The 25,077-nt window shown below is 46.8% G+C and overlaps 1 protein-coding gene across 5 annotated transcripts in view; it reads right to left on the reverse strand.

Annotated features, from left to right (window-relative positions):
- The window catches only part of CRYBG1 (crystallin beta-gamma domain containing 1), a 901,344-nt gene that overhangs the window by 99,532 nt on the left and 776,735 nt on the right, over positions 1–25,077 (reverse strand). For all 5 annotated transcript variants that reach the window (XM_085611232.1, XM_085611231.1, XM_085611233.1 and 2 more), the window contains one exon: positions 6,853–6,979. In XM_085611232.1, coding sequence (XP_085467358.1) covers positions 6,853–6,979 — 127 coding nt within the window. The remainder of the gene's footprint in view (positions 1–6,852; positions 6,980–25,077) is intronic.

A 25,077-nucleotide genomic window follows, 5' to 3' on the forward strand; every position in this document is an offset into this window, starting at 1 on the left:
CGGCAGCTGCCTTATGTAACTAATTAAAATATTAACAACAACAGGAGAGAACAGCCAGCTACAAGCAAAATATTAGAGACCAGAATTCTGGGAACTACCCAAAATACAACTTAAACTAAGTAACCAGCTGCAAACAGGAGGTGCTGCGTGTTCTTGATTAAGACAATGTAAATGCTAGCCACATCAGCAAGGATTGAAAACAAAAGTTACGGTGAGGTAACAGATAGCTGCCAAGGAAAACAAAGTGTTGCTAGTTAGATCGCTATATCTTGCCAATGCGAAGGTACATCGACGGACTATGGAACTTTCTAGGCAGCCATTAGCACTGATGCTGGATTAGGAGCTGCAATCCCATCTGTTGGGTACATATACTTTTGCAAAGAATAAGTGATAGAGCCAATGTGTTGAGAGCATCGCACGAGCAGATAGAAGATAAAGCAGTTAAATGGCTGCTTTGGTGACTGTTACAGAAGAGGGGTTTACATTATATAGATGGTTTAATGTAGATGAAGAAGCAACCTGCACTGGTCTAACAATAAATCCTCAAAAGTTCTAGACCAGGTGCAGACTTATGCTTATGGTTTACATAAAGTCACTATGTTTTGGGATTTACAAAAACCGTAAAGGCTCAAATCCAAATCTATGAAAATTGTGGATTTTTGTACGTAGAGAGAACCCTTCGTTATCAGACCTACAGGTTTACTGTTAGATAATATATATTTATATATAACACTTTCTATTAAAAAAATCTTCAAAACTTTTTGTATGTGAATAAATCTCTTCCTCTAGATCGCCTGAAAATATGGGTTGTGTTAGGACATTTTCCACACCCTATTTGCACACTTACTATAGCTGTTTTGCCAGTGAAAGTAGGCATTCAAATGTATTGTGAAAAACCACAGGGAAAGCTGATAAATATCAGACCATTTAAGGAGGAGTGAGAGTTCTCTTTCTTTAAATGGCCACCACCTTGGGACATCCATGCTATTACCCTTGATTCTAAACCAACAACCGCTGAGAATCTGCCTTGCTTGCATATTTTTTCTAGCAACAAATTCCTTCTGATATCGTCGATATTCACATATCCCATGTGTGCTTGCAGACGACACATTTTGTGACTTATGTGAAACTTAGAAGCGGAAAATGTTTTGTGGCATAAGCAATTTAGTTGCATATTGCATCTCTCTCCTTTCGCTTGATTAAAGCAATATCACAAACACAAGTTATTCCCCACAAGTATTTAGATTCCACCATGACGTTTATCAAGATTATTGCCGAGCGCTCCTCCATAGGCTGAATGAGCCAATAAGCAACAGATGCACAACTGGATTTTAAAAAGAAAAAGAAAAAAGGTGCTGCGTGTAAATACAGCACTTCTCCAGACAATATATACATTTACTATACTTGTATTTGTTGTAATTAAATGAAACACACTAAAGCTCACTGAAAAATAAACATTAGCAAGGACACTAGGATCATTCTTTCTAAATGTTTGCCTCATACCCTCATGATCAATGTGGCTATGACAATACGCTATTATGCAACTACGTTTATTACATACCACCATTTTGCCAAATTCAAATCTTACTTATTAATATGTTTCTGTTGGAATATTAAACCAAAATTATAAAAAGATACAAAAGAGTAAGATATGAATGGCTGTATAACAGATGAAGTAGCAAAGGATTTATGTAGACGGTCAATTGCCACCACTTAATCTCCACTCATGTACGTGTCGGTTGCAAAGATTCGGCTGAAGACAGGCTGTCCTCCAAGAGTGGCAGCTGGGTCGAGGACAGATGCTCAAGCCCAGAAGGTATTACACTTTCCAGGTCCATTACGCAGTCTCTAGAACAACTTGGGAATGGTCATTCCTGATCTTCTTAAGAACTCTGAGCAGGAAAGGCAGAGACCGAAGAAGTCCAATATTCTGTTCCAATCTAAATGCATACCCTAACAAGTGTTCGTGTGGAAACTCCAATGTGCAACATTTTTGATACTGTGTGTTTGACAATGGTGAAAAGATCTAGCCAGGGCACTCCCCACTACTGGAAGATGCCCTGCGCCCCTTGAGGCACAGACATCACTCATGATCTGCCAGACAGCACCTGCTCAGTTCGTCCAATCTGGTGATCAATGACTCTCCGAGGTGATTCGCGATCAGGAAAATGCCCTGACATTCCAGCCACCTCCAAAGGAGCAGAACCTCCTGACCCAGGACCTGCTCCACCGTTCTTATTGCAGTACCAAAAGGTAGTGGTGGTATTATCTGTGAAAATCTGTATCTGCCTCTCCATGATGGATAGCATAAAGCTCTTCAGAGCCAGTCAGATGGCCTGCAACTCCAGCCATCTGATGTGGAGCTGGCCCTCCCCCGGAGACCAGTGTTGCCGGATATCCGCCTCCACAACCCAGCTGGGAGGTGTTCATCACCGCCATCAGCTCTAAGTGGGGAAAGAAGAGGGGTATGCCATTGGACCAACTGCGTTTGAGCAACCACCACTACATGCCTCGAGCTGCCTAATCAAAGACCTGGATGCCATCACTCAGATTGCCTTAAAGCTATGACCATTGGAACTCCTCGTCCCACTGCAGAGCCAGCATTTACCACCTGTCATAGCTGACAAGAAGCAGGAGACTAAGAGGCCAAGACACCTCAGAGCTGCTCTCACCTTGATCCAGGAACCATCCCGAAATTTCTGGATCATGGCCCAAATATCCTGCACTCGTTGTGGCTAATGGAAAGCCCTGATCACCATGGTACCAGGATTGCTACAATGATTGGAAGCCTCTTCTAAGAAGTCAGGTGGGACTTTGGCTCTTTGATGGTGAACCCCAACGATGTTAAGAGGCTCGCTGTCGTCCCGTGGTGGCCCACGACCGACTGTGGCAAGCCCACTTTCGACAGCAGTCGTCAAGGTATGAGAGCATAGTTCTCACCATCCTCCGAAGATGGACCACAACCACTGCCATCACTTTTGTGAACACCGGAGGAGGCGCCGGCAAGGCCAAAAAGGAGCACAGGCAACTGTAAGTGCTCATGGCTTCCCTTGAACTGCGGAAAACATCTCCAGGTCTGCAGGACGGATATATGAAAATAGGAGTCCTACGGGTCCAAGGACACCAACCAGTTGCCCAGCATATGCATTCTGAATTTGTACTTCTGTAGCAACACATTTAAAGGCTGGAGGTTCAGAACAGGCCTGTGGCCTCTGTCCTCCTTCAGAACTAAGACACAGTGAGTCTTGCCTCTTTTCAAATACTGAACCTACTCCATGCCACCTTTGGAGACCAACAGTTAGACCTCCTATAGCAGATTAGGGAGGTGCTGGTCAGCAGTCTGCTCTGTTGTGGGAGGAATAGTGGATGGGCAGAAAGAAAAAGTAGAGCATGGCCATTTTGAGTGATTTGCAAGACCCATTTGTCTGACGTGTACGATGGCCAAGCTGGTAGGAAGTGTGGAGTCCTGCCCCCACCAATTAAGCTTGTGCCACTATGGGAAAATGAGCGGTTTAGGGTCAGTTTTAGCAGGGGAAGAGGAATTAGAGGACTGGTGCCCCTGTTGGCCTACATGCTGCCTGCCAGACCCACGTCCAAGGCCTCAAAAGGGCTGGGCTTTCTGGTGTGCTCATTGGGAAGGCTGCCACTGTTCATATGACAACCCATTGGAATAGTCCCTGACGTTTCCGAATTGATTTGGGAATTGTCTAGCAGGGGCAAACATTCTCAAGAACGCTATAGCTCTACAGTGCTTAAAGCGCTGCAAAGCAGTCTGCCTTCTCACTGAAAAGGCAGGACCCATCAAAGGTCATATCCATGAAGGAGGCCTGTACATCTTTGGAACATCCTGTGGAACACATCAGAGTGTGTCGACGAAGTATGACACTGTAACAGTCTGCCCTCCCCAGGCAATCCAGAGTATCCAAACATATATGGCCACATCATTTCCATCACGTATCGTCAGAGCCGAAGAGGCCATAAGGTCTTTAGGGACTGCCAGGAAGATCTCACTGGCCATGTCCCAGAGGGCATGTGTGTAGACCCAGCAAACAAACAGCATTAATAGACATCAATGATAGACTGGCAGAGGAAAACACCAGATTCCCAGCTCTCTTAGATTCTGTGCCCAAAAGAGTAGCTGGATATTATTTAGGATTCTCTCTACTGGTCAAGGCCTGCACAGTAAGGCTCTCTCTTGAGAGGGGTACCTGATGACAGAATAGGGATCACCAGGCTCCGATCAAGGCTTCAACCAAGTAGTCATCAAAGTATCAGTGAAGGCATTATTAGAGTAGAGCTAGGGCTCGGAAATAGCTGGCCCAGGTTGTAAGATCTGTCAGGACATTTGCTCTGGTCTCACCAGAGGGCACCTGTAATTCTAATACCTCAGCTGCCTTCAGGACCACCACCACAAACCAGCCACTCTCTTCTATTAGTAAACAACGTGGTGAGTCAAGCTCTGCCTCTGGCAAGGTGTCAAGCCATCCCTACCGCCATCATCATCATCATTATCTCAGGGTGCCTCCTGCTCTGGCAAAGGATCAGAGCCTGAACCAAAAAGATATTGGAGACTCTTCTGATGGATGTGACATTGCAAAGGCACTGGGTTAGAACTGCGCTGCAGGACAACAAGTTAGTCTTAGCAAAGTTTGTAGCGCAACATCAGTCTGGCTCGAACCGAAGCAGGTTCGTAGACGGACATTGGCATCGGTACTGGGTACTATTAAAATGCCCATGCAGTCCACACTGGTGCCGATGTAGCAGGGACCAGAGTGGATCATGGCCTGGAGTAGAAGTCTGTACCAGATTCTGTTCAGGTTTGGGAATAGGTACCAGGGGAACAGACTCCGCCGGGGATGGCTGGCCAGTGGTGACCCGACTGTGGTCCCTTGCACTTCTGTGGAGACCAAAGGCAAGCAAGAGGGCACCTAAAGTGCCTCAAATATTTGCAGCATGTCCTCTTTGAATGCCTAGATCTATTATATGGTCCATGACAGCCTGGGAAATTTGGGGCATGTTGAGCCAGCTGAAGAATTGGTTCTGGGCCTGAGACTGGACTACTGAAACGCCCTTTACGCAGGAACCACTGCCAAACTTCAGAAACGACTACAACGCATACAGAACGCCTCCGCACGACTCGTCCTCGACATCCCTCGCCACAGCCACATATCCGCCCACCTGAGAAACCTGCACTGGCTCCCCGTCAGCAAGAGGATCACATTCAGGCTCCTCACCCACACACACAAAGCGCTCCACAACACGGGCCCCGAATACCTCAACAACCGCCTCTCGTTCCCACCCGCCAGCTCCGCTCCGCCAGCCTCGCCACCGTCCCACGGATTCGCAGAACCACCACCGGAGGAAGATCGTTCTCCTACCTGGCAGCCAAAACATGGAACTCCCTCCCCGCACACCTACGTATGACCCAGGACCATCTCACCTTCAGGAAACACCTCAAGACCTGGCTTTTCGAGCAGTAGCAGCACCCCTCTCCCCCCTCACTCCCCTCAGCGCCTTCAGACCCTCACGGGTGAGTAGCGCGCTTTCTAAATGTATTGATTGATTGACCTCAAAAGGGTGTGACCAATATTGTGACCCCGTCGCATGTTCTCTTTAGAGTGGTTCAATGGGGTAGAGTCCTACTTCGCTTTCTTATGCTTGCCCTTGGACTTACTGGAGAACTTCGAGAGAGAAGTTTATTGGTCATGGGTATTACTTTAAGATCAGGACTGGGTCAGCGTCCTAAATCGGGAGTGAGACTGACATGAAGGCCGTGACTTCTTTGTGTGTTCTGCAACATACAGTTCACCTACTGGTCTAGGATCGCTGTTCAGTGCATGGTGCACAACTTAAAAACTATGTCCCACGAACAGACACCAAAGAAATACCTTGAGAGGGTCTTCCTGTATTCTGCTTCCTGCATTCGCGGCATGGCTTGGAACATGCCGTTTTGGGACACAGTTCCCTAGCACACTGGTGAAATCACTTAGAAGTCAAAGGAATTACTGACAAAGTTAGGAAGGGAGATCCGGATTTGGGTTGCAAATCCTGGAAAGAAAAACTGACGTCAGCGTGCAAGGGGGTGCTTATATGCGGCTCACTTCTGGGCAGGTATGAAACCAGCGCACAGCCACCCCTTGCCACCTCATGGCACGCGAAAGCACAGCTGTAAAAGTTTCTGGATCTAGTTTTGAACCTGGGGAGTATTCGAAGATGGGGAATCTGCAGTTAAAAATATCCATCAGTATAGATATTTAGCAATAGACAAATGTGCGCATATTACTCATTGGCCCAGGAAGCCCACTGCTACATCTTTGATAAGTTGCACAGTGGATTCTAAAGAATTGCATTGACTAACTCCTTCGGCAAACAATCAGATGTTGCTTTGATCAAGACAGTAGGGGCATTAACTTGATGCAGTGTTTCTAAAAGTTAAAAAAAAAAATTATTTGGGCAAACCCATACTGACTTGTGAATTACGCCACTGCAGAATAAATAGACACACTCTAAATTAATCTGGTTAAGATTTAGGAGCGTGGGTCTCCAGATCCTATACTATGAACATGTTTGTTTTGAGGCCAAACCCACTAACTTTCTGATGTGTGACCTTAAAAGTGAGGTACAAATTGTAACCCTGGCAGGAGAGCTACGAGGCCACTGTATGATTGTGCAACACACTAGGCCATTACAAAAAAATGAAAACAAAGTAAGGCAATGCATCTTTTGGGCCAATTGTATTTGAACAGTTAAAGTGTTCATGTATTAAGTAAACCGCATTACATCTTAAACAGTGATGTTATTCTTCAAACTGAGGTAATCTACTTGGAGGAATCGACAAAAAAAATACATTACCAAAGCGATTGGTTGAACAGAAGAAATCTTGAAAGTCTTGGCTCCCCAGTCCTCAAAACTGGAATACTTTCCTTTCTCGAGCACATACTGTTCTCCAGTAAAGTCTGCATGTTCATAGGCTACCCATCTGCAAAGAAAATGATACATTAGAGCCTAGAATTGGCACCCGCATGTTCAGGCAGGCTTTACAAGATCTCATACCTCAACTCACATTCGTAGTTTTTATTCAAAACGGTAAATTAATTGCTTTGAAGAGTGAAAGTGTTTAACAGACAATATTGAAATGAAACTGTTAAAATAGCCCGTAGAGATTGGATGGGGCAGGTACACCATTTTAATTGGTTCAACCCTTACGCAATAAGATATGGGGAGATCATTTCATCAACAACTTCCGTTTTTAAGGGTCCCTCCGTGGTAGAGAAAAAATGCAGTCCTCTTTTACCCAGTCTTGCATCTGTAACTATCGCCAACTATAGGCATTCCAGAATGTTCCTTTGTTTGTGATGTCAGTTGGGAGTCTTAGACCTATTGTGATGTCATTCACCGGATGGCTCCTTTAAGCATTTCAGAGGGCAGTCCTTAACATGCACTTCGAATCCCTAAAATGCCAGGGGTACCAGAAGTGCCATCACATACCCACCTTTTGCCCCCAATGACTTCATAGGAAGTGACATCCTTTGGTTTTTGACACTTATTTCCTGGGAATGCTGTCACATGACCTTGATGACATCACAGTAATTGACACTGTTGAAGTTAACAGCACATAATGCGCACAATTATACAATAACACAACAGCTACTAACACAAATCAATGTCTATATTTTATATCACCTATTCTAATTAGGGTTCTCACATGATAGGAACATCACACATTTCTCATTTTTACTGCATGAAAACATAGGAGTATGTTCAAAGTGGAAACCCTGGGAACCCAATTTATTTAAAATCAGAAACAATCAGGATTTATTGTTTCCTTTGGTGTGTACCGCAAGAATAAAATATACTAGTTAATATCATGAAAATACATTATAAAATTCAATAGTGGTTTGATCCATCTGCATTAATTCAATAGACCATATTTTGAGTGCGAGCTATATTAACTTATTTCTTATCACAGTTACTACATTTTCATTATGATCACTTGTAAGGCATTATCCACTCGTGCAAATCTTAGAAGTGACTTTTTTTTATTGAAACACATCATTTAACAAGTTTCCACAGTATTGAAACCGAGCAACGCGTTGTTTAAAGCGTATGTCTCTCTTTAATGCGTTCAGTATTGTGCAGGTTGCGCTGCTGTATTTCTTTGCTTAACTGAAGTACTTTAGAGTTTCATGTCCCAAGTTGCAGTGGGAGCCGCAGAAGGCAAAAAGTGCTCACCAGGACACTGTTCCCCTTCTGTTCTTGCTATTGCCTTTGCCATCACTGAAGCCAGGGGTCGCAAAGAAAGTGGCAGGGGTTGTAAGGGGCAAGCCAAGGGTCGCATGTGCACCCCCTGGCTTCCAGGGAAATATCCAATGCTCTCCCATTGTTCAACTGTTCCAGTTCTACCTGCTCTCTAAATACTGGTGCCCTTCAGCCTGCTTCTGCCTCCTCTATTCCTGCGTGCCTCCGTGGCTCTGTCCTTCCTGAACGCCGATTCGCTCCCTACGCTGTCCACAATCATGAAAAACGCACTAGCATGTAAAAATATTGACACTGTTGCAAAATATTTTTTGCATTTTGCCGTTTTCTCGAGATTGTCAACTATAACAGCAGGCTCGAGGCACAGCCAGAGATACATGGAGAGATGACAGTTGACACTGTGCCTGCATAATGGCATAAGTACTACCATACCAACATTTTCCATTCAAACACATTTTCCATGTTATTTCTTGAGAAAGTTTTGTTATTGGACACTACAAATTCTCTCTTCTCTCCCAGGCATTTCTCGTTATCGAGGTTTGAAATATAGAACGGAGTGGAAAAAACACAGGACTTGAAAATAGGCAAAAGCTGTTTGTGGCTGGGCATACATCTCAGGCCAGATGGGAGCTGGCCCCGTACTACAAACAACAAACTTAGAAATATGCAACTTCCCAGTGCCCTGCATATGGTCTTTGCGGAGGCTAGTCGCCTCTTCTGAGGACCAGTGAGTATGCAGATGGGAAGCAGGCACACCAATCTGGCTACAAGTGATGGCCGACTACGTTTCAATGACGTAGAAGCCGTTTTGGACAAATAGATGATGAGGCAGAACGCCCTTAGACCACTAGACAGCATCCCAAAGGGATACGTTGAGCCAAGACATCTTTGTAACTTCAGCATAGCGCTTCAAAAGCACTTTTGGGGGTGCTCTGCTGCTGCAGATCCTGTCTCGGGTGGATTACTTATTCAATGAAGAATAATCTTCATTTTTAAGGAAAAGAGGAGGACAAACAAAATGTGCCTTGTTGGCAGAGGCAGGGTAAAGGACAAAGACCGTGTACATCCGATGTCACAATCTGACCACGTGGCAAACTACAACATACCGAAAATACTGAGATATATCATTAAACCTAACTATGCAACGAAAATACTTGATTCTATCTAAAAGTTAAGGCAAAAGGTTGTCAAATTCAATTTGCATTGTGATCTGTTCCTTCACAAAAGACGTGGAACCATATTTGGAGTTTGGCAGACAAGGTACTGTGTCAAAAAACATGTTGGGTGTCTGATCTACCATATTACACGTGCGCATTACAGGAGACGCCGCATTAAACACAGCAGATGGGACTTCTGCCACGTTTCTGACGGCCGAAGGAGACCACCAAACTTTAAGAATAAGGACCCTCCTCCGTTATTGAACTCTATCTGGATGTAACTCTGAACATGTACCTGAACTACACTTCTGAAACCTGTTGTATCTTCTTAACAGCGGTCTCTGTCCTCTGCGGCAGCTTGAGAAGAAGCAGACCGCACCGCACCATGCAAACAGGAAGCTACAGATTTCCGGAGCCGCTGCCAATGACACATCCTCTCACTGCACAAGAGGACACATTAATCAGTGGATATTGCATTTCTCTGCCACACACAGATTGTGCCTCTGCAGGCTGACATCTGCAGGCGGGTCCTTCATCCTTGCACTCATGTCCATGTACACAGAGGGAGTGGTACTACATGTATGAGACAGGGGGGCTTCCAGTCACAGGGGCCGGGATATATGCAAGCTGTGCATGTTCAGCTAAAGGCCACCCCTTGAAGTTCTCTTTTTCTTGGACGTGCATAACCACCACTTTCTAGAACTGCTGATCACAAGGTACATGGCAATGCGATGGTAAGCAACTGAACTGGGTGTGCACTGCTTGAGTTTACGCACAGAGGGGACGTGGACTAGCAGTTTGGACTAGACTGTGTGTGGCCAAAAGCCCGCAACAACTGTTTCAGCTGCACTGTCACCAACCCTTTTCTTCTGTACCCAAGGTCTCCTCCATTTATCATTCTTTGAGCTTTTTAGTAATGGCTGCTTCTCAGTGGCACTATTGATATACCTGAAGATGGGTGGGAGCCAAATTTGTTTTCCACTTTGTAGTTTTGAAGAGGTTGCCATCCACCCCAATCTCTTTACCGCGGTTCTGACTGGTGGCAGCATTTATTCATTGTTTGGGTGCAGTAGCTGCGCCCTGGGAAGATGGCCAATGGTCATAGGGTGCGGATTATTTACAGTGACTTGTGGTAAAGAAGCCGATTCATTTTTCCGGTTAATTGAATGTGAATGATTTCAAACATTATAAGGTTTGTTTCTACAAAAATGATTGCAAACAAAGGAATAAGTATGGACAAAAGACTAAGGGCCAGATGTACGACTCTTTTTTGTGCTCGCAAACGGGAGATCAGCCTGTTTGCGACCACAAACAAGGGTAATGGCATGTACAAACGCTATGTTGCGAGTCACTGACTCTCAAAATAGCGTTTGCGTCTCTCGCTATTAGGAATGGGGATCCCTTCCTAATAGTGAGACTCACTCACGAGATGTACTATTGTTTTGCAACCGTATTTGTGGCCGCAAAACACTTGCAGTTTACCACCCACTTCAAGTAGGTGGTAAACCACTCGCAAACAGGAAGAAGTCCCCAGGGGACCCATTCCCCTTTGTAAGTGTGCAAGAAAATAATTTAAAAGCTGGCAGTGTTCCCAGGGACCACAGACTGCCATTAAAAAATGAAACAAAAAAGTTTCATTTTTCTTTTTTAAATGCATCCAGTTTTCCCTTAAGGAAAACGGGCTGCATTTAAAATAAAATAAAAAATGCTTCATTTAAAAAGCAGTCCCAACAGCAGAACCCAACAGGCCACCATCCCTCGGAGTGCTAGCCATTCCCAATGGGGTCGCAAATTGCGCTTTCCCCTATGAATATTGATGAGGCAGACAATTAGCGACCCCATTGGGAATCGCTAACAGCGTCTGTGACACTGTTGTACATTGCATTTTTCGAGTCGCAAAGTGACATAATTTGCGATTCGCAAAATGTAAGGGTCGTACATCTGGCCCCAAGAGCTCATCTTCAGAGCCCCTTAGGTTACCTCAGGGAATAGCAAATACCTTTTTTGTATAAAAGGGCGAGTGCATAATGAAGGATAGCAGCTATCCACAAAGAAACAAGAACAGCCCTGCACCACCCAAAGTTCTTCCTCACTCATCTTCCTTTGTCTCCAAGTCTAGACTGAGGAAAATGGGCAGGGTTTCTCACCAAAGCAGGTCACTGGAGATCAGACCTGCCAGTCAAATAGGAGTGAGCCCTCACAGCGCATGCAGGAAGCAGAGCAATGTCTACCATTTCCCTATTGGGAAGGAAACTTGCCCTGAACATAGCTGGTTAGAATTTCAAACTCTTATGATGCACTGGTATAGAGTGGGTATGGGTTACAGCCCAAAACTTCCAAGGACGGTGAATATAAGTTGAAGACCCACTTCAGCTCATGGAAGATCTACATAGACTCAGGCTGGATGGATGCGGCAGCAGTACTTCTTGATCGCGCAGCAGCGTGCTGCAGGGTTCCTTCAAGTAAGAACGTAGACTGATGACACGCTGAAGGTCTGGAGGCCTGCTCTGCTGCCGCCACTAACTTCGCCTGCATGGAAGCTCCCAGCTACCCTAAGTAGCCTACAGACGCAGGCCCAGTGCCAAGAAGCCATCTCTACCTCTCTCACAAGAGACTGAAGAAGGGCAGACAAAGAACCATCTATCTACAGAGGCTGACAAGGACTGTTTGGCAAGCATACACTCTCCAATGGCCGCCATTTCTTTTGCTTGTAAGCGTGGGATCCTCCGTTTCTCCTTTCCAATTACCCTTCACCCACCATGGTGTGAGTTCCATCTGAGGGCCCCTGAAGCCTCTCTACAATACATAGATCCAGCAGGCAGGAAGGTTGTATGTACACTAGCCAGATCCAGGTGCCTTAAAGAGGTCCAGTGAACTTTTAATATCTGCATATATGTCTGTTGGCTCTCACTTGATCTTTCTTAAAATCAGACTGTTCTTTGACCTCTTCAGGAACAATATCTCTCTCCTGAAGTAGTTGTTCCAGAGTCACTAAGATTCCTCTCACCAATTCAACACGTACTTACCTTTCTGGGTGTTAGAAATCCCTTAACCCAAACTGCGAGATAAAGACATTTTCATAAGTCTTGCCTATGGGCACTTGAACTTTTTCCACAGTACTAGAATTATTCCCTGCTACAAGGTTGCCCCTTTTTTTATTCTGTGGTTATTGTGAGTTTCCTAGTGTTGTTTCCCTTCTACAAGGTTGCTCCTTTTTGTACTCTGTGGTTATTGTAAGTTTTCTAGTGTTCACAAGTGGTTAAGGGTTCCGAAGAGCATTTTAAGAGTTATCATATCGTTCGGAGTATTGCAAACGTCTATGTTCTCTTTATTTTAGAAGGAGTACAGTATTTGTGTATGGTTAGTTGTCGTAAACATTATAAATTGGGTGCAACTTAGGTGACCTCATGCTGCAACAGCGTTTCTCTGTTTTATTTTGTAGTTGTAATCAATTTGTGTCATTTGCTATGTATTGTTACTATTTTTTTCATATATAGATATTTCCATGTTCAAGGTGTTATTAAATACAAAAATAACTATCGCTGAACAGTCAATATTCAACACAACTGTAACAACATTGGTCTTCTAAACCTAAAGTCAACCTTCACATCACTTCCTTTGAGCTAAACCATGACTGCTTGACCAAGCTGCCAGGAGTGGTATTACAAATAGTGCCTCAGGGGCGCAATGGGCGTTTGCGTCCATTTTTTATGCACAGGGCACTCTTTTGTTACTGAAAAGGCTGAAGATGCTGGTGCAGACCTTCCGTAACATGGATCACACTTGTGCTAAATGTGAGCCAACACAATCCTGAGTGGTGTGCTCTGATTTGCATGTGGGTGTGGCCCCAAGAAAATGAGGGAATCCTTCGCATCTGAACCGTATTACAGACGCTGTGACAGAGGCAAAGACGCCATTACGAGGCACACCGATTGTGCGCCACACAGCGGTGGGGCACACTGCTCCCACAAGGAAGCTTCAAACAGCCGGTGAAACCACAAGTGTAACGAAACTTGAGGGATCTCCTCCAGACTCAGTCAGGAGCTCTCCGCAGGGGTACTGTGATGAGGGGGCCCCCTGTAGCTCGCCCACTCAGCACAGTACACAGTGGAATTAATTTAGGCATTGCATCAATGACTTCTTTTTATCTTATACAGAATTACCACCAACTTCTATAATAGAAACATTTGTATTGGTAGCTTCTGGGAGAAACAGTGTTGATACTTGTATAAATAACATTTATTAAGTCTAAAAATAGGGATAAAAAAATTGAAAAGAATTAGTTTAAGCTACAGATCTCTCTAAAACACCTCCAGCTTCTCGGTTCGTTTTGTTTTTTCTTTTCTTAAAGGGCAAAGTGCGGTACACGCCCCAGTCATTATCACAGGCTTAACTGCTGTGCTGAAGCACAAAAGTCAACAAAAGTAATCTTGACGTGACACCTCGCTTGTTCTCAGTAGAAGCACATAAGACATCGCTATGGAGGTGAACTTCAGTGATCAATCAGAAGGAAAACCTGTTCAGATCTGCTCTGTTAAACGATTTTGAACACTGAACATGAAAAGCAACCATGTTACGCGTGCCTGCACACTCGCTCTTACTATCGTCACGGTTTCTAACAGAATACCTAACTTCGGAGCAAAATAACATTTAGCAACCATTAACAACACCAACCGCAAGTCATTTTTTGTGAACATCAACGTAAATGTTACAGTAGGCCAGCTTCGTGTAGGAGGCGCTTTTAGGGAAAAGCTTAGGCTTTCCAACTAAGCTAGTAAACCAGATCCGGGTGCAAGCGGGTGTTTGTGCTCGGATTGGGAGCATGGGGTATGTGTACACAGGGCTTTAAGTGGGCCAGGTCCTGTCGGTGCCCAGCACCGGTAGTTCTAAAAGGCAGGTCCCTACTGGGCTCTCGATTTTTGCCCTCATCCTCATGGTGAAAAAAAAATCTTAACCCTGCAGCAGAATCACTGCTCAAAGACTGAAAGAACTATACCGAGTCTTTTTGAAGTTACATCAGTCTCATCATTTCAAAACTGAAGCATTTTCAATATTATATACAGGTAAGCCATAGTTGTTGCTTATTTATCTTATGCAACTAACAATCCCTGGCAAAGCCAATAGTCCTGGTAATGTTACCTGTTGCAAAACCAAAGGGGATGATGGACGGAGTGTTGAACATTGCAAGCACTCACCCCCAGTCAACTGTACTGGGTTTAATCCATCATCATTCTTTAGCTCACTCCACCACCCCAGTACAGACATGGCCATATGCAAATCAGTCTCACCCTGTGCCTCATGGGAACAGTCCAGCCCGAACTGCCAAGCCATGTCTTCCCTGTACCTGAAACAAGCCTCCTGGGACCGGTTTCTGGCTAATCAGCCGTCATCAGCCAGGCTAGCTTGAATCCAGTGGCAAAGTGAACAACGGACCCACGTTTGGGCATACCCTGCCAACTTAGCGCGAACAAAGCAAAACCAAAGGGGATGATGGACGGAGTGTTGAACATTGCAAGCACTAACCCCCAGTCAACTGATCTGGGTTTAATCCATCATCATTCTTTAGCTCACTCCGCCACCCCAGTTCAGACATGGCCATATGCAAATCAGTCTGACCCTGTGCCTCATGGGAACAGTCCAGCCTGAACTGCCAAGCCATGTCTTCCCTGGACCGGAAACAAGCATCCTAGAACCGGTTTCTGGCTAATCAGCCGTCATCAGCCAGGCTAGCTTGAATCCTGTGGCAAAGTGAGCCAGGGGCTGACTTTTAACTGATCTCACATTTGTCACTTTCTCGATATCTCCACCTTTGTCTCAGCCGAGGACGGGGCATAAGTGAAGGAGACGCTGTTTGGGCAGTCGAGCTGGGCAGAAGGGAAAAGCCATGGCTAAGGCTGCAGTGGGAGAATGGTGTGCGACCCCCATTTATATGAAGCTTAGCGTGCCGCACTTAATAAAAAAATATAAATTTTTAAAGAAAAGGATTTTTGTGGCGCGCTCTATTACAAAGTTGTGCGTCCGCCATATGCACTTTGCATAAAAATTTCATTGACAAAAAAATCAAGAAAGGATTTAGTTGAGCCGCACTATGTAAATGGCGCGGCTTCCATTACTAAAGTTCAAGTCATCGGGGAGAAATGCGCGCCACCATGAATATCAAGCTTGGCGTGCTCTGGGGGAGATCATGTCCGACAGCAGGCAGGAGATCTCTTGTCTTTATGGGGCCATGTGTTTCAAATTAGAAACACATGGCCCCATAAAGATGAGAAAGTGCTTTGCGACAGACGCAAAGCAGGCCACCGAGTCCGGCTCAGAGGCGAAAGGGCTTCTACAGAAAACCTTAATTTCCAATGGCAGGCCACCGTTTAGCATAAACAGCGACACCAGCCAATGGAAATGAGGGGCGGGGCTTAAAGCCCTCTTCTGAAAGTCCTTGTTAACAATAAATCTTGCGCGGGCGAGCAGCGCATGCGCTGCCACGCCACGCGAGACCTAAAAATAAATCTGTCTCATCAGGAAAGGTCAAGTTGAGCTCCCTTTACATTTGCCCATTGACCCGTTGTGCACACTTACATTTCTTACATGCAGCAGGCACTCTGCCAAGACGGCTTGTTTAGTTGTCTGTCCGCCTTTGGCTTCACAGCACAGGAGACTTACACTGCAACTGGAGTTATCTTTTCACAGAACGTAGGGGTGACAGTTTTCCTGAAAATTAAAAAAATATGTGCACAAAGTGCCCCTCCGATCCCACCCACTTCGACCACTGCCATTGGCCTATTATTTTTTAGGCCTAACCACGCTTTTTGGGCGGCGTTTCTTCTCTGGTGAAATTTTTTTAGAACTGGATAACTATACAGCTCTGAAAGTGCCATTTATAGAACGCTTAATACCTCTGAAAGGAGCTGAAATGTCCCCCTTTCTTTGCTGAAACTCGGGAACATCTCTTCATTCAAGGTCTTGTTGGTGGGCTTGCATTCTTATGTGAATAGAGACCCCAAACACTCAGCTAATAGCTACTTCATGCAACAGTGGGATGAGTTTGGTGAAAGGTCCTTACAATAAATATAAGGCCTTTCATTACCTCACAGAAATCTACATGCACCTTGTAATGTGTTTTATTGCTTATGATACATAAATCTGCTGCTGCTGCCGATTTCAATTGTTTGTTGAATAAGACTTGGTGAATTTGTGAGCAAATAGAATTCTGGACTCACTTTATTTATACCCCGCCCTTATTTAGACTCCGCCCCTTATGAAGCACTCTTCATGATGCCTCTGTGGCCACACCCCAATTAGAGACGCCCCCATTTAAAGTCGGGGGAGGGGAGGCGTGAAAAGTGTGTGTGGTGCCCATTCTGCTACTGTGACTTTTAGATTTTTTTGGGAGAGTTTTATATAGCGCGAACTAGCCCCGTTCGGGTATCAGAGCGCTTTACATAGCACCAGTTTCGTTACACAAGGACACTCATTTTTCGTAGGCTCGGGGAGATTAAGTGATTTGCCCAGAATCAAAGGATATTAAGCGCCTTCGTAGCCGAGACTCGAACCCCGTTCCCCAGCTTCGACGTCGACCGCTCTAGCCGTAAGGCTACATCCTCTCATCTAGATGAGCCGGAACACTGTGGTTAGGTGTCTGAATAAGCTCACATGTAGAATGAACTGGGGCTCAGTAAAACTGAGGGACAATTAAATAAGCGGACAACTGTTAAACAAGAGCAGTAATACGTCCACCCGGCGTGTCAAGCTTGTTAACAATGTTGGGAACAGATAGAATACTACTCAATTGACCCGACGTTCATTTGAGCGTTCTTGGAAGGATGAAAGTCGGCATTATCCCTGCCACGATGAAAGCCTCTGCCCATCGGCCTATCCATAGATCTTTCTATTTACCTTTACTGCTGTCTTTTCAGACGTGAGTTCTGATGTGCCGTGTGCACGGTTTGCAACCACTTACTCATATGCATATATCTGTTTCCAATCAATGAATACTGAATAGTGGATACAAAGATGCGGGTGGCTAGTATGAAGGGTATCCGGTGGCGAAAGCCAGAGTTCAGGGAACCAGTCACGTTAATTATTTGTATGTACCAAACTTGAAACGTGTGTACAACCGTATCATGCAGCGACATTCACTGCTTCAGTACCTAATGATGCCAGTACTGCCTTAATTTAGTACGTCCTTGACGCAGGTCCTGCTAATTCTTTTAAAAAGATCAGTTATTTTCACCTCCGAGGTCATAAAAAAGCTTCAATACGCTGTCGGCACATGGCACCCTTTTAGATTTTAAAAGAATACATTTAACTGTAAGAGCATGTTTGACCTCGAAGAGCAAAGACAAAATGCGTATACATATCGAAAGCTCAGGGGGCCTTAACTAAATACATTCTTCCTTACTGACTCAACAATTTTGGCTGCCCCAGCTCTGGGTAAGTAAAACGGAACAAATGTGCACAGAAACAGCGAAAGCTTGCTAAAGCATTAGACATATTTTCCAGGCACAGTAATAGGGACTATTTGTGGAACAAACTTCGTCAGTTCGAAAATCTCTGCCATGGAGAGATGTGGAAAACCGTGAAGGTAACAGAATCTTTAATTTCCCCCAAAAGAACTTTAGCAAAGCGGAGAGGTCTTTCCCATGAAAAATACTGGCTTTGCCAATGCCTTTTCTCCCCTTGTGCACGTGCAGGCCATCTTGTAAGGATTTTTCTAAAACAAAAACAATCAAAGATGGCCATCACTTATGAGTGTGCACGCACAGAGGCCACCTTTCAGTGATTTTTCTTTTGTTTTAAGAAAAATCAATAAAAGATGGCGTTATTGCATGTGCAAGTAAGCCTGGTGGCCACCTCGGAATGATTTTTTTCAAAGCAAAAGGAAAATTCATTATAATATAGCTACCACACGTGCGCATGTATATGGGGTGGCAATTCTACAAGCAAACAGTTTTTTCAAAGCAAAAGAAAATTCATTAAAAGATCGCCTAGCATGCAGACACAAACGAGGCAACCATCTTCATAAAGTTATTTTTAATTTACTGTTTCAAGATGGTGGACTGCCATTTTGCAATGGTAAAATACATATAGAATGTGTGTGATGTTGTCCATATTGGGGGAAAAGGCCAGTGCCATAGCAATGCGCAACTGTCCAGGCCCTTGCAAAAATATATTTTTTTCAAGGTGGAGAGGGGCTTTGGGTGGGAGGGGTTTGGAAACATTTATGGGAAGCAGAGGTGGAAATGAGCAACCCAGTAACTGCTGGCCCTCTAAAAACATTAAAAAGTAAAATAAAAACATAGAGGGTGTCGTAGTGGGGAGTGCACGAGTAAAGCGCATGAAGCACAGAAGATAGAGAATACAACTCATGCAATAAAAGCACAGTGAGACTGAAATGCTCCAAAGGCGTAACTAGAGCCAATTTCGGGGGGGAGGGGCTAATTCTTCCAGCAATAGGCAAAGTGGAGATGCAGGGGCTCTAAGAAGGGGTGAAAAACAACAAAGACTTTTTAATCAAGTAAACGGTCTTTTAAAGACCTGTGAAGTATTCGGGTGCCGCTGCAAAAAAACAGACCCCAGATCACACGACACGGGGAGGGTGTGGGGGTGGGGGGGGGGTGTGTGGCTGAAGCCCTTTGAGCCCTATGGGCGTTGCGGGCCTGGGTGGGATAAACAACAAGCATTGGCATAGCCAATAGGTCTCGCCTTTGGGACCTTATAAGTGTTTAGCCATGCAACAGTTGCATAACTAAATACTTATAAGGTCCCAAAAGCGAGACCTATTGGCTATGCCAAGCGGCCGTGAAAGTAATCGCGGTAAAGCGCGGCGCGCGCGCCCGCGCACATGCACTGTAGCTCTAGGCTGGCCTGGTAGCACTTTTTGGAGCCCTCTCAATAAGTCTCGCCAGACCAGCACATGCGCTGGGTCAGGCGAGACCTAAAAACAGGGTGGAAACCACCAAACTAGGAGCAGGGAAGTTGTTTAAAAGTCCACTCTGACTCTATATTGCATATACCAAGGTATCTTTCCCAAAAAACAGATAAAGCTGTTCGTAGGCAATACCTAAAAATAACTTTCGGCTGCAGCACCACAAGTATCTATTATTGCTCATTTTCCCAAATATGACAATCCTTTGTTCTCCGTTTCTTTGATGCTGCATCAAACACGAGATATAAAAAGATGTCAATTGCAGCACATCAAAAGATTTACTGTCACTCTTCACACATTGGAGACAGAGGTGCATGCTGGTCAGATAGGTCCTTGAGATCTGTGTGCTGCATGTCAACGAAGGGATCACGTCCCAGTGAGGGCAACTCTGCCATTCATCATTCAGGGGTGGATAACTTGAATAAGAGTGACTTGAGTAATAAGAGCCCCTATTGTTTGGGTAAAGGTACAATTAAGCAGCTAATCGAATCCCAGCTTCCACAGATTATTACATGAGTAATCTTTGGACAATCATTATGCTTCTGTGGTACAGTCCCATATTTGTCAAAAACAGGGGGTGGCTGCTGTAGTCGCAAGCGCTCTTAATGAAGAACTTAATTATTTACTTTAAAAATGAACAGTCAGGGGGCGTGGCTAGCAGCAGATGAAGATGGCCGCCATCTAATTGCGCTGCACAAGCCGACAGCGTACAAGCCCACAATATCCGGCATAATCCGCAATTTGGAGGGCCCCCCGGCATAGATAGAGTAGGAACGCGGGGGCGTCCTAGCGGTACCTTTGGATCCAGTGGCTGTGCACCAGAGAACGAGCGAGAGGAAGACGGAGGGAGCGACTAGCGGAGGCAAGATGGTGCCTCTGGTAGCGTCTGAGCTGTGAGAGACCAGTCGGTCCGACTGCAGAGCTGTGAGTGGGGCAGCCGCACACGCGACAAAATAACCCGTGGCTCCATCGGGGCACAGGAGATTCGTTTCAGCCTCGGCGTGTCGTGAAAAGTGCGGGAGGCGCCCGCAGCAGACCCGCTAAGCGGGAAACATCCAGGCAAGTGCTGACGCGGCCGGGGGAATGCTGCAGGGCCCTGGGGCCCCTGCGGACTGCACTACACAGGCACAATCCGCAGGGAACGCAGGAGGCTCGGTGGAGCTCCCGCTGGGGCCGGCCCTGCAGTGCTGCTTATTTTCAGGCCTGAGAGCGGGTGACGGCGCCCCCCCCCCCCTCCTCTGTATTCACAGGTGGGGAGCCCCAAGAAGATACAGGGGCAACAGTTCGCTTTGGGGCCCATAAGTGTGCCTGAAAATTCAGCCAGGGGCTGGGGCAATAGCACGCAGCAGGGACAATAGAGAGGGCATTTGGCCCCTGGACTAGAGGTCAACCATCACCCACTGGAGCCAGTGAGAAGTGTGGGGCCCGTGACACTGAAGGGACGCAAGCAGGTGAGAGAGCAACTCCTGAGAGGTGAAAGCAGAGTCCCATGCGCGCTGGCAGCCAGAGGCTCACTGGGGACTGCAGGGAATCCTAGTGAAGAGCCAGCAGACCTAGCCATGGTTCGAAATAGAGTAACGGGGCCCGGCCAAGTTAACCACATCGACAAGTACACGGTGGCCATGGGACGCGACGAGGGTGCGACAGGAGGGGGCTCGCAGGAGAAACCAGACAACCAGACCCTGGACCCCTCTCTGAAGGACATCATGAGGGTGATCAGAGATTTGAAGGGTACCCTGGAGCCGAAACTAGACTCTGTCACCGAGGAGGTGAACTCACTACGCGCAGACCTACGGAAAATCTCTTCCACGGCGGAGGCGGGAATTGGGGGAGTGCAGGCGAAAACCAAACGCCTCGAGGACCAAGTTGCCACCCTTACCAAGAACCAGTCAGACATCTACGCCCGACTCGAGGACCAGGAGGGAAGGGCCCGACGCAATAACATTCGCGTTGTGGGTGTGCCGGAGGGCATGAAGGGACAGTCCATGGACCTGTTCTCTAAACCACCTGAAGCCCAAGCGCTTATCGAAATTCTTTACAATAGAACGTGCACACCGGGTGCTGGGTGGAAGGCCCCGACCGGGGGCGCCCCCACGCACGATCATCGCCCGCATCCTGAACTTTCGGGACAGGGATGCCATCTTACAAGCGGCACGTGTGCATGGCGACCTTCGGCACGAGAACACCACCATTAGTTTCTTCCCGGACTTCACGCTCCATGTCCAGAGACAGAGGCGGTCCTTCGATGTCATCAAAAGAGCACTCCGGGAGCAGCAAGTAAAGTACATGATGCTTTACCCAACCAGACTCAAAATAATCTACGGGGGAAAACATAGTTCTTTGACTCTCCAGCGGAGGCCAGTGACTGGCTAGAGGGATGGCGCACGGTTGGTCGGTGCGGAGGGCATAACCGAACGGCAGCGGACAACGGCTGTGATGGTACTGTGCAGGAGGCGGAGAAGACATATGATTGTCAGGGGCAGCGGCCAGATAAGTGATTGGTGGGTCACTTCTTGTGGCCCGGAACTGTTCTACCTTTTACTGTAAATGTAAAGAGACAAATTCTGGGGCCTGACAATGGGGTTGAAAGAAGGGGACACAAGGGCTCGAGGGACCTTTGTGACTTAACAGACGCATGAGGCATGCGGCCCGCCCTGGCCTTTCTTTCTAATTGCTTTTCTGATTATAAAGCCGGACAGCCTGGGCGGCGCGTTAAGTGGGGAGGCCCTGCATTGCTCTGCTTGGCTTGTTATTATTCAATTAGCAGACAGATAATACTTCATGCTGGAGGCTAGCCCACGGCTCCTCACAAATGTTTCTTTCTACACTGTTTTGGCGACAGGCACTCTGCACGTTTGGGAGGTGGGAGGTTTGGGGCTCACCCAGCAAGGTTGCAGGGAGGGGGGAGTTGGGTTTATTGTTTGATATGTTTGAGAAGAATGAGAACCTTGCTCAAGACCAAGAGATTCAGCAGAAACAGGAGAAGTGCAGGAAATGTAATTGGGGTGGTGGGGGGACGCTCACATGTTGTGTACTTCATAAACAGCCATGGGTGACCTAGCTACAATGCAGATATGAACCTGGAATGTGAACGGTCTGGGAAATAAAATTAAACACACACTAGTAATGCAGCATATTAAGAGGCATATTTAATCAATCACTGCATTTAGATACAAAATGGTAGCCCACTCCGGATTTTTGTCCAGGGCTCGGGGGTGGGGATCCTGGTGCGCAACATGCTGCCACTAGTCATCACAGGAACCTGGGCGGATGAAGCCGGCGGCTGGAAAATGGGAACGGCGCCTGATCGTGCAGTGCTCTTGTACATTCCCCCAGGTCTACACGGAGTGATTTTTCCGAAGTTCAGTTCATTCCTCACTGACCTCCCAATGGGCACGCTCCTGATAGGTTGGGACACGAATGCAGTCATGAACCCAGCACAGGATTGGTCTGGATCCTCTGTGCATCGTCAGGGAAAATGCGGCCTGGCAGACTTTGCTATGGCCATAGTAGACTTGTGGCGGGAACACAACCCTCTTGCACGACAGTACACGTACTATTCCGCACAACATGACTCGACCACTTCTTTACACACGGCGACAAGGTGGGCAAGGACTTCCGTACCCATGAACACAGGGCGAGGCGCATCTCGGACCACTCTCCGGTGTGTGTCACCCTTATAGGTCCGTCCCTAGACAGAGCTACCTACCCGAGAATCGACCCCTGGCGCCTGCAAGACTCAGGGCATAGAGACAAACTGAAGGAGGGCTCGGAACTCTATAAAGAAAATAAAGGGTCAGTGGACTCGCATATCTCCCTGTGGGAGGCCTACAAGACAGTTCTACGGGGTTAGGCACAGGCGCTGATCGGAGCCCAGAAAAAAGAGGAATCCCTGCAAATTTGCTCACTTGAGCAAGAAATTAACCAGATGGAAAGGGGAAGCGGCGACGCAGATGAGTGCAGACCGGCGTCACGAGCTGGCACTGAGACAACGGGACCTGCGGGCTCTGGCACATAGTGAGGCTCGGGCATATGCAATAGCGAAGCAGCACCGCTTGTAAGATGTAGGGGATAAGGCCCTGAAGCTTCTAGCGTGGCTGGAGAGATGAGATAGAGAGATCGTGGGTAACTGGGGTAATGGATGTAACTGGGACACTGCACCACTAGTAGTGAAATAGCAGAAGCCTTTGCCAAGCATTTTGAGGGCGTTTATATGCCAGTGTTACAACAAACAAATGATGGACGGAATGCTGACAATGCAGACATTCTCCCCAAGTCAAGAGATCTGGGTTAAATCCATCGTTCTTTTGCCCACTACACCACCCCAGTTTAGACATGGCCATATGCAAATCAGTCTTGACCCTGTGCCTCATGGGAACAGTCCAGCCCGAACTGCCAAGCAATGTCTTCCCTGGACCCTGGAGTCAAGCTATCCTGGCTGATGACGGCTGATAGCCAGAAACCGGTCCTAGAATGCTTGATTCTGGTCCAGGGAAGACATGGCTTGGCAGTTCGGGCTGGACTGTTCCCATGAGGCACAGGGTCAAGACTGATTTGCATATGGCCATGTCTGAACTGGGGTGGCGTAGTGGGCAAAAGAACGATGGATTTAACCCAGATCTCTTGACTGGGGGAGAATGTCTGCATTGTCAGCATTCCGTCCATCATTTGTTTGTTGTAACGCTTTTCGCCCTAAGTGGGATGGGTATGCCCAGACGTGGGTCCCGTGCTCACTACGCCACTGGAGTCAAGCTATCCTGGCTGATGACGGCTGACAGCCAGAAACCGGTCCTAGGATGCTTGATTCTGGTCCAGGGAAGACATGGCTTGGCAGTTCGGGCTGGACTGTTCCCATGAGGCACAGGGTCAAGACTGATTTGCATATGGCCATGTCTGAACTGGGGTGGCGTAGTGGGCAAAAGAACAATGGATTTAACCCAGATCTCTTGACTGGGGGAGAATGTCTGCATTGTCAGCATTCCGTCCATCATTTGTTTGTTGTAACGTTTATGTGCCAGTGTGCACCAGGTCGGAGGAAGACTGTACAGAGTTCCTAAGGGACTTTGCCTTGACTACGCTGTCAGAAGAGACACTCCAATTCCTTGAGGCGGACCTTACGGAGGAGGAACTGAGTGAGGCCCTGGGTTCCTTGAGATCAGCACCGGGCCTGAATGGGCTCCCAGTGAAGATTATAAGGTGCAGGCCTCGATTATAATACCCCCACTCCGAAGCATGTTGATGGAGGCGCGCAAGCTACTCCCGTCAGACCAGCGAGCGGCCACGATAGTGGTGATATACAAAGACGGAAAGCTGCCAGAGCAGTGTAGCTCCTACCCCCCTATATCCCTGATCAACGTGGAGGCAAAGGTTTTGGCTAAAGCTTTGGCGGAAAGGCTGGTGTCCGTCATTACGGAATTGGTCCATGTAGACCAGTCAGGATTCATGCCCTCCAGAAGCACCCGACACAATCTTTGAAGGCTCTATGGAGTACTTCACATGACTAGTGGCCCAGAGACCCAACAGACGGCATTGATGGCGCTGGACGCCTCAATGGCGTTCGATAGCATCGAGTGGCCCTTCTTGTTCATGGTGCTCCAAAGGCTAGGCTTCGGTCCTAACTTCTGTGGTTGGGTGCGACTACTATACGAGACGCCCAAAGCCAGGGTACGTGTTAACGGGGCGGTATCGAGATCTTTCCAGCTGAGAATGGGGACTCGGCAGGGGCGCCCCTGGTCTCCGCTG

Source organism: Triturus cristatus, chromosome 6 (assembly GCF_964204655.1).
Source record: "Triturus cristatus chromosome 6, aTriCri1.1, whole genome shotgun sequence".
Taxonomy (NCBI): Eukaryota; Metazoa; Chordata; class Amphibia; order Caudata; family Salamandridae; genus Triturus; species Triturus cristatus.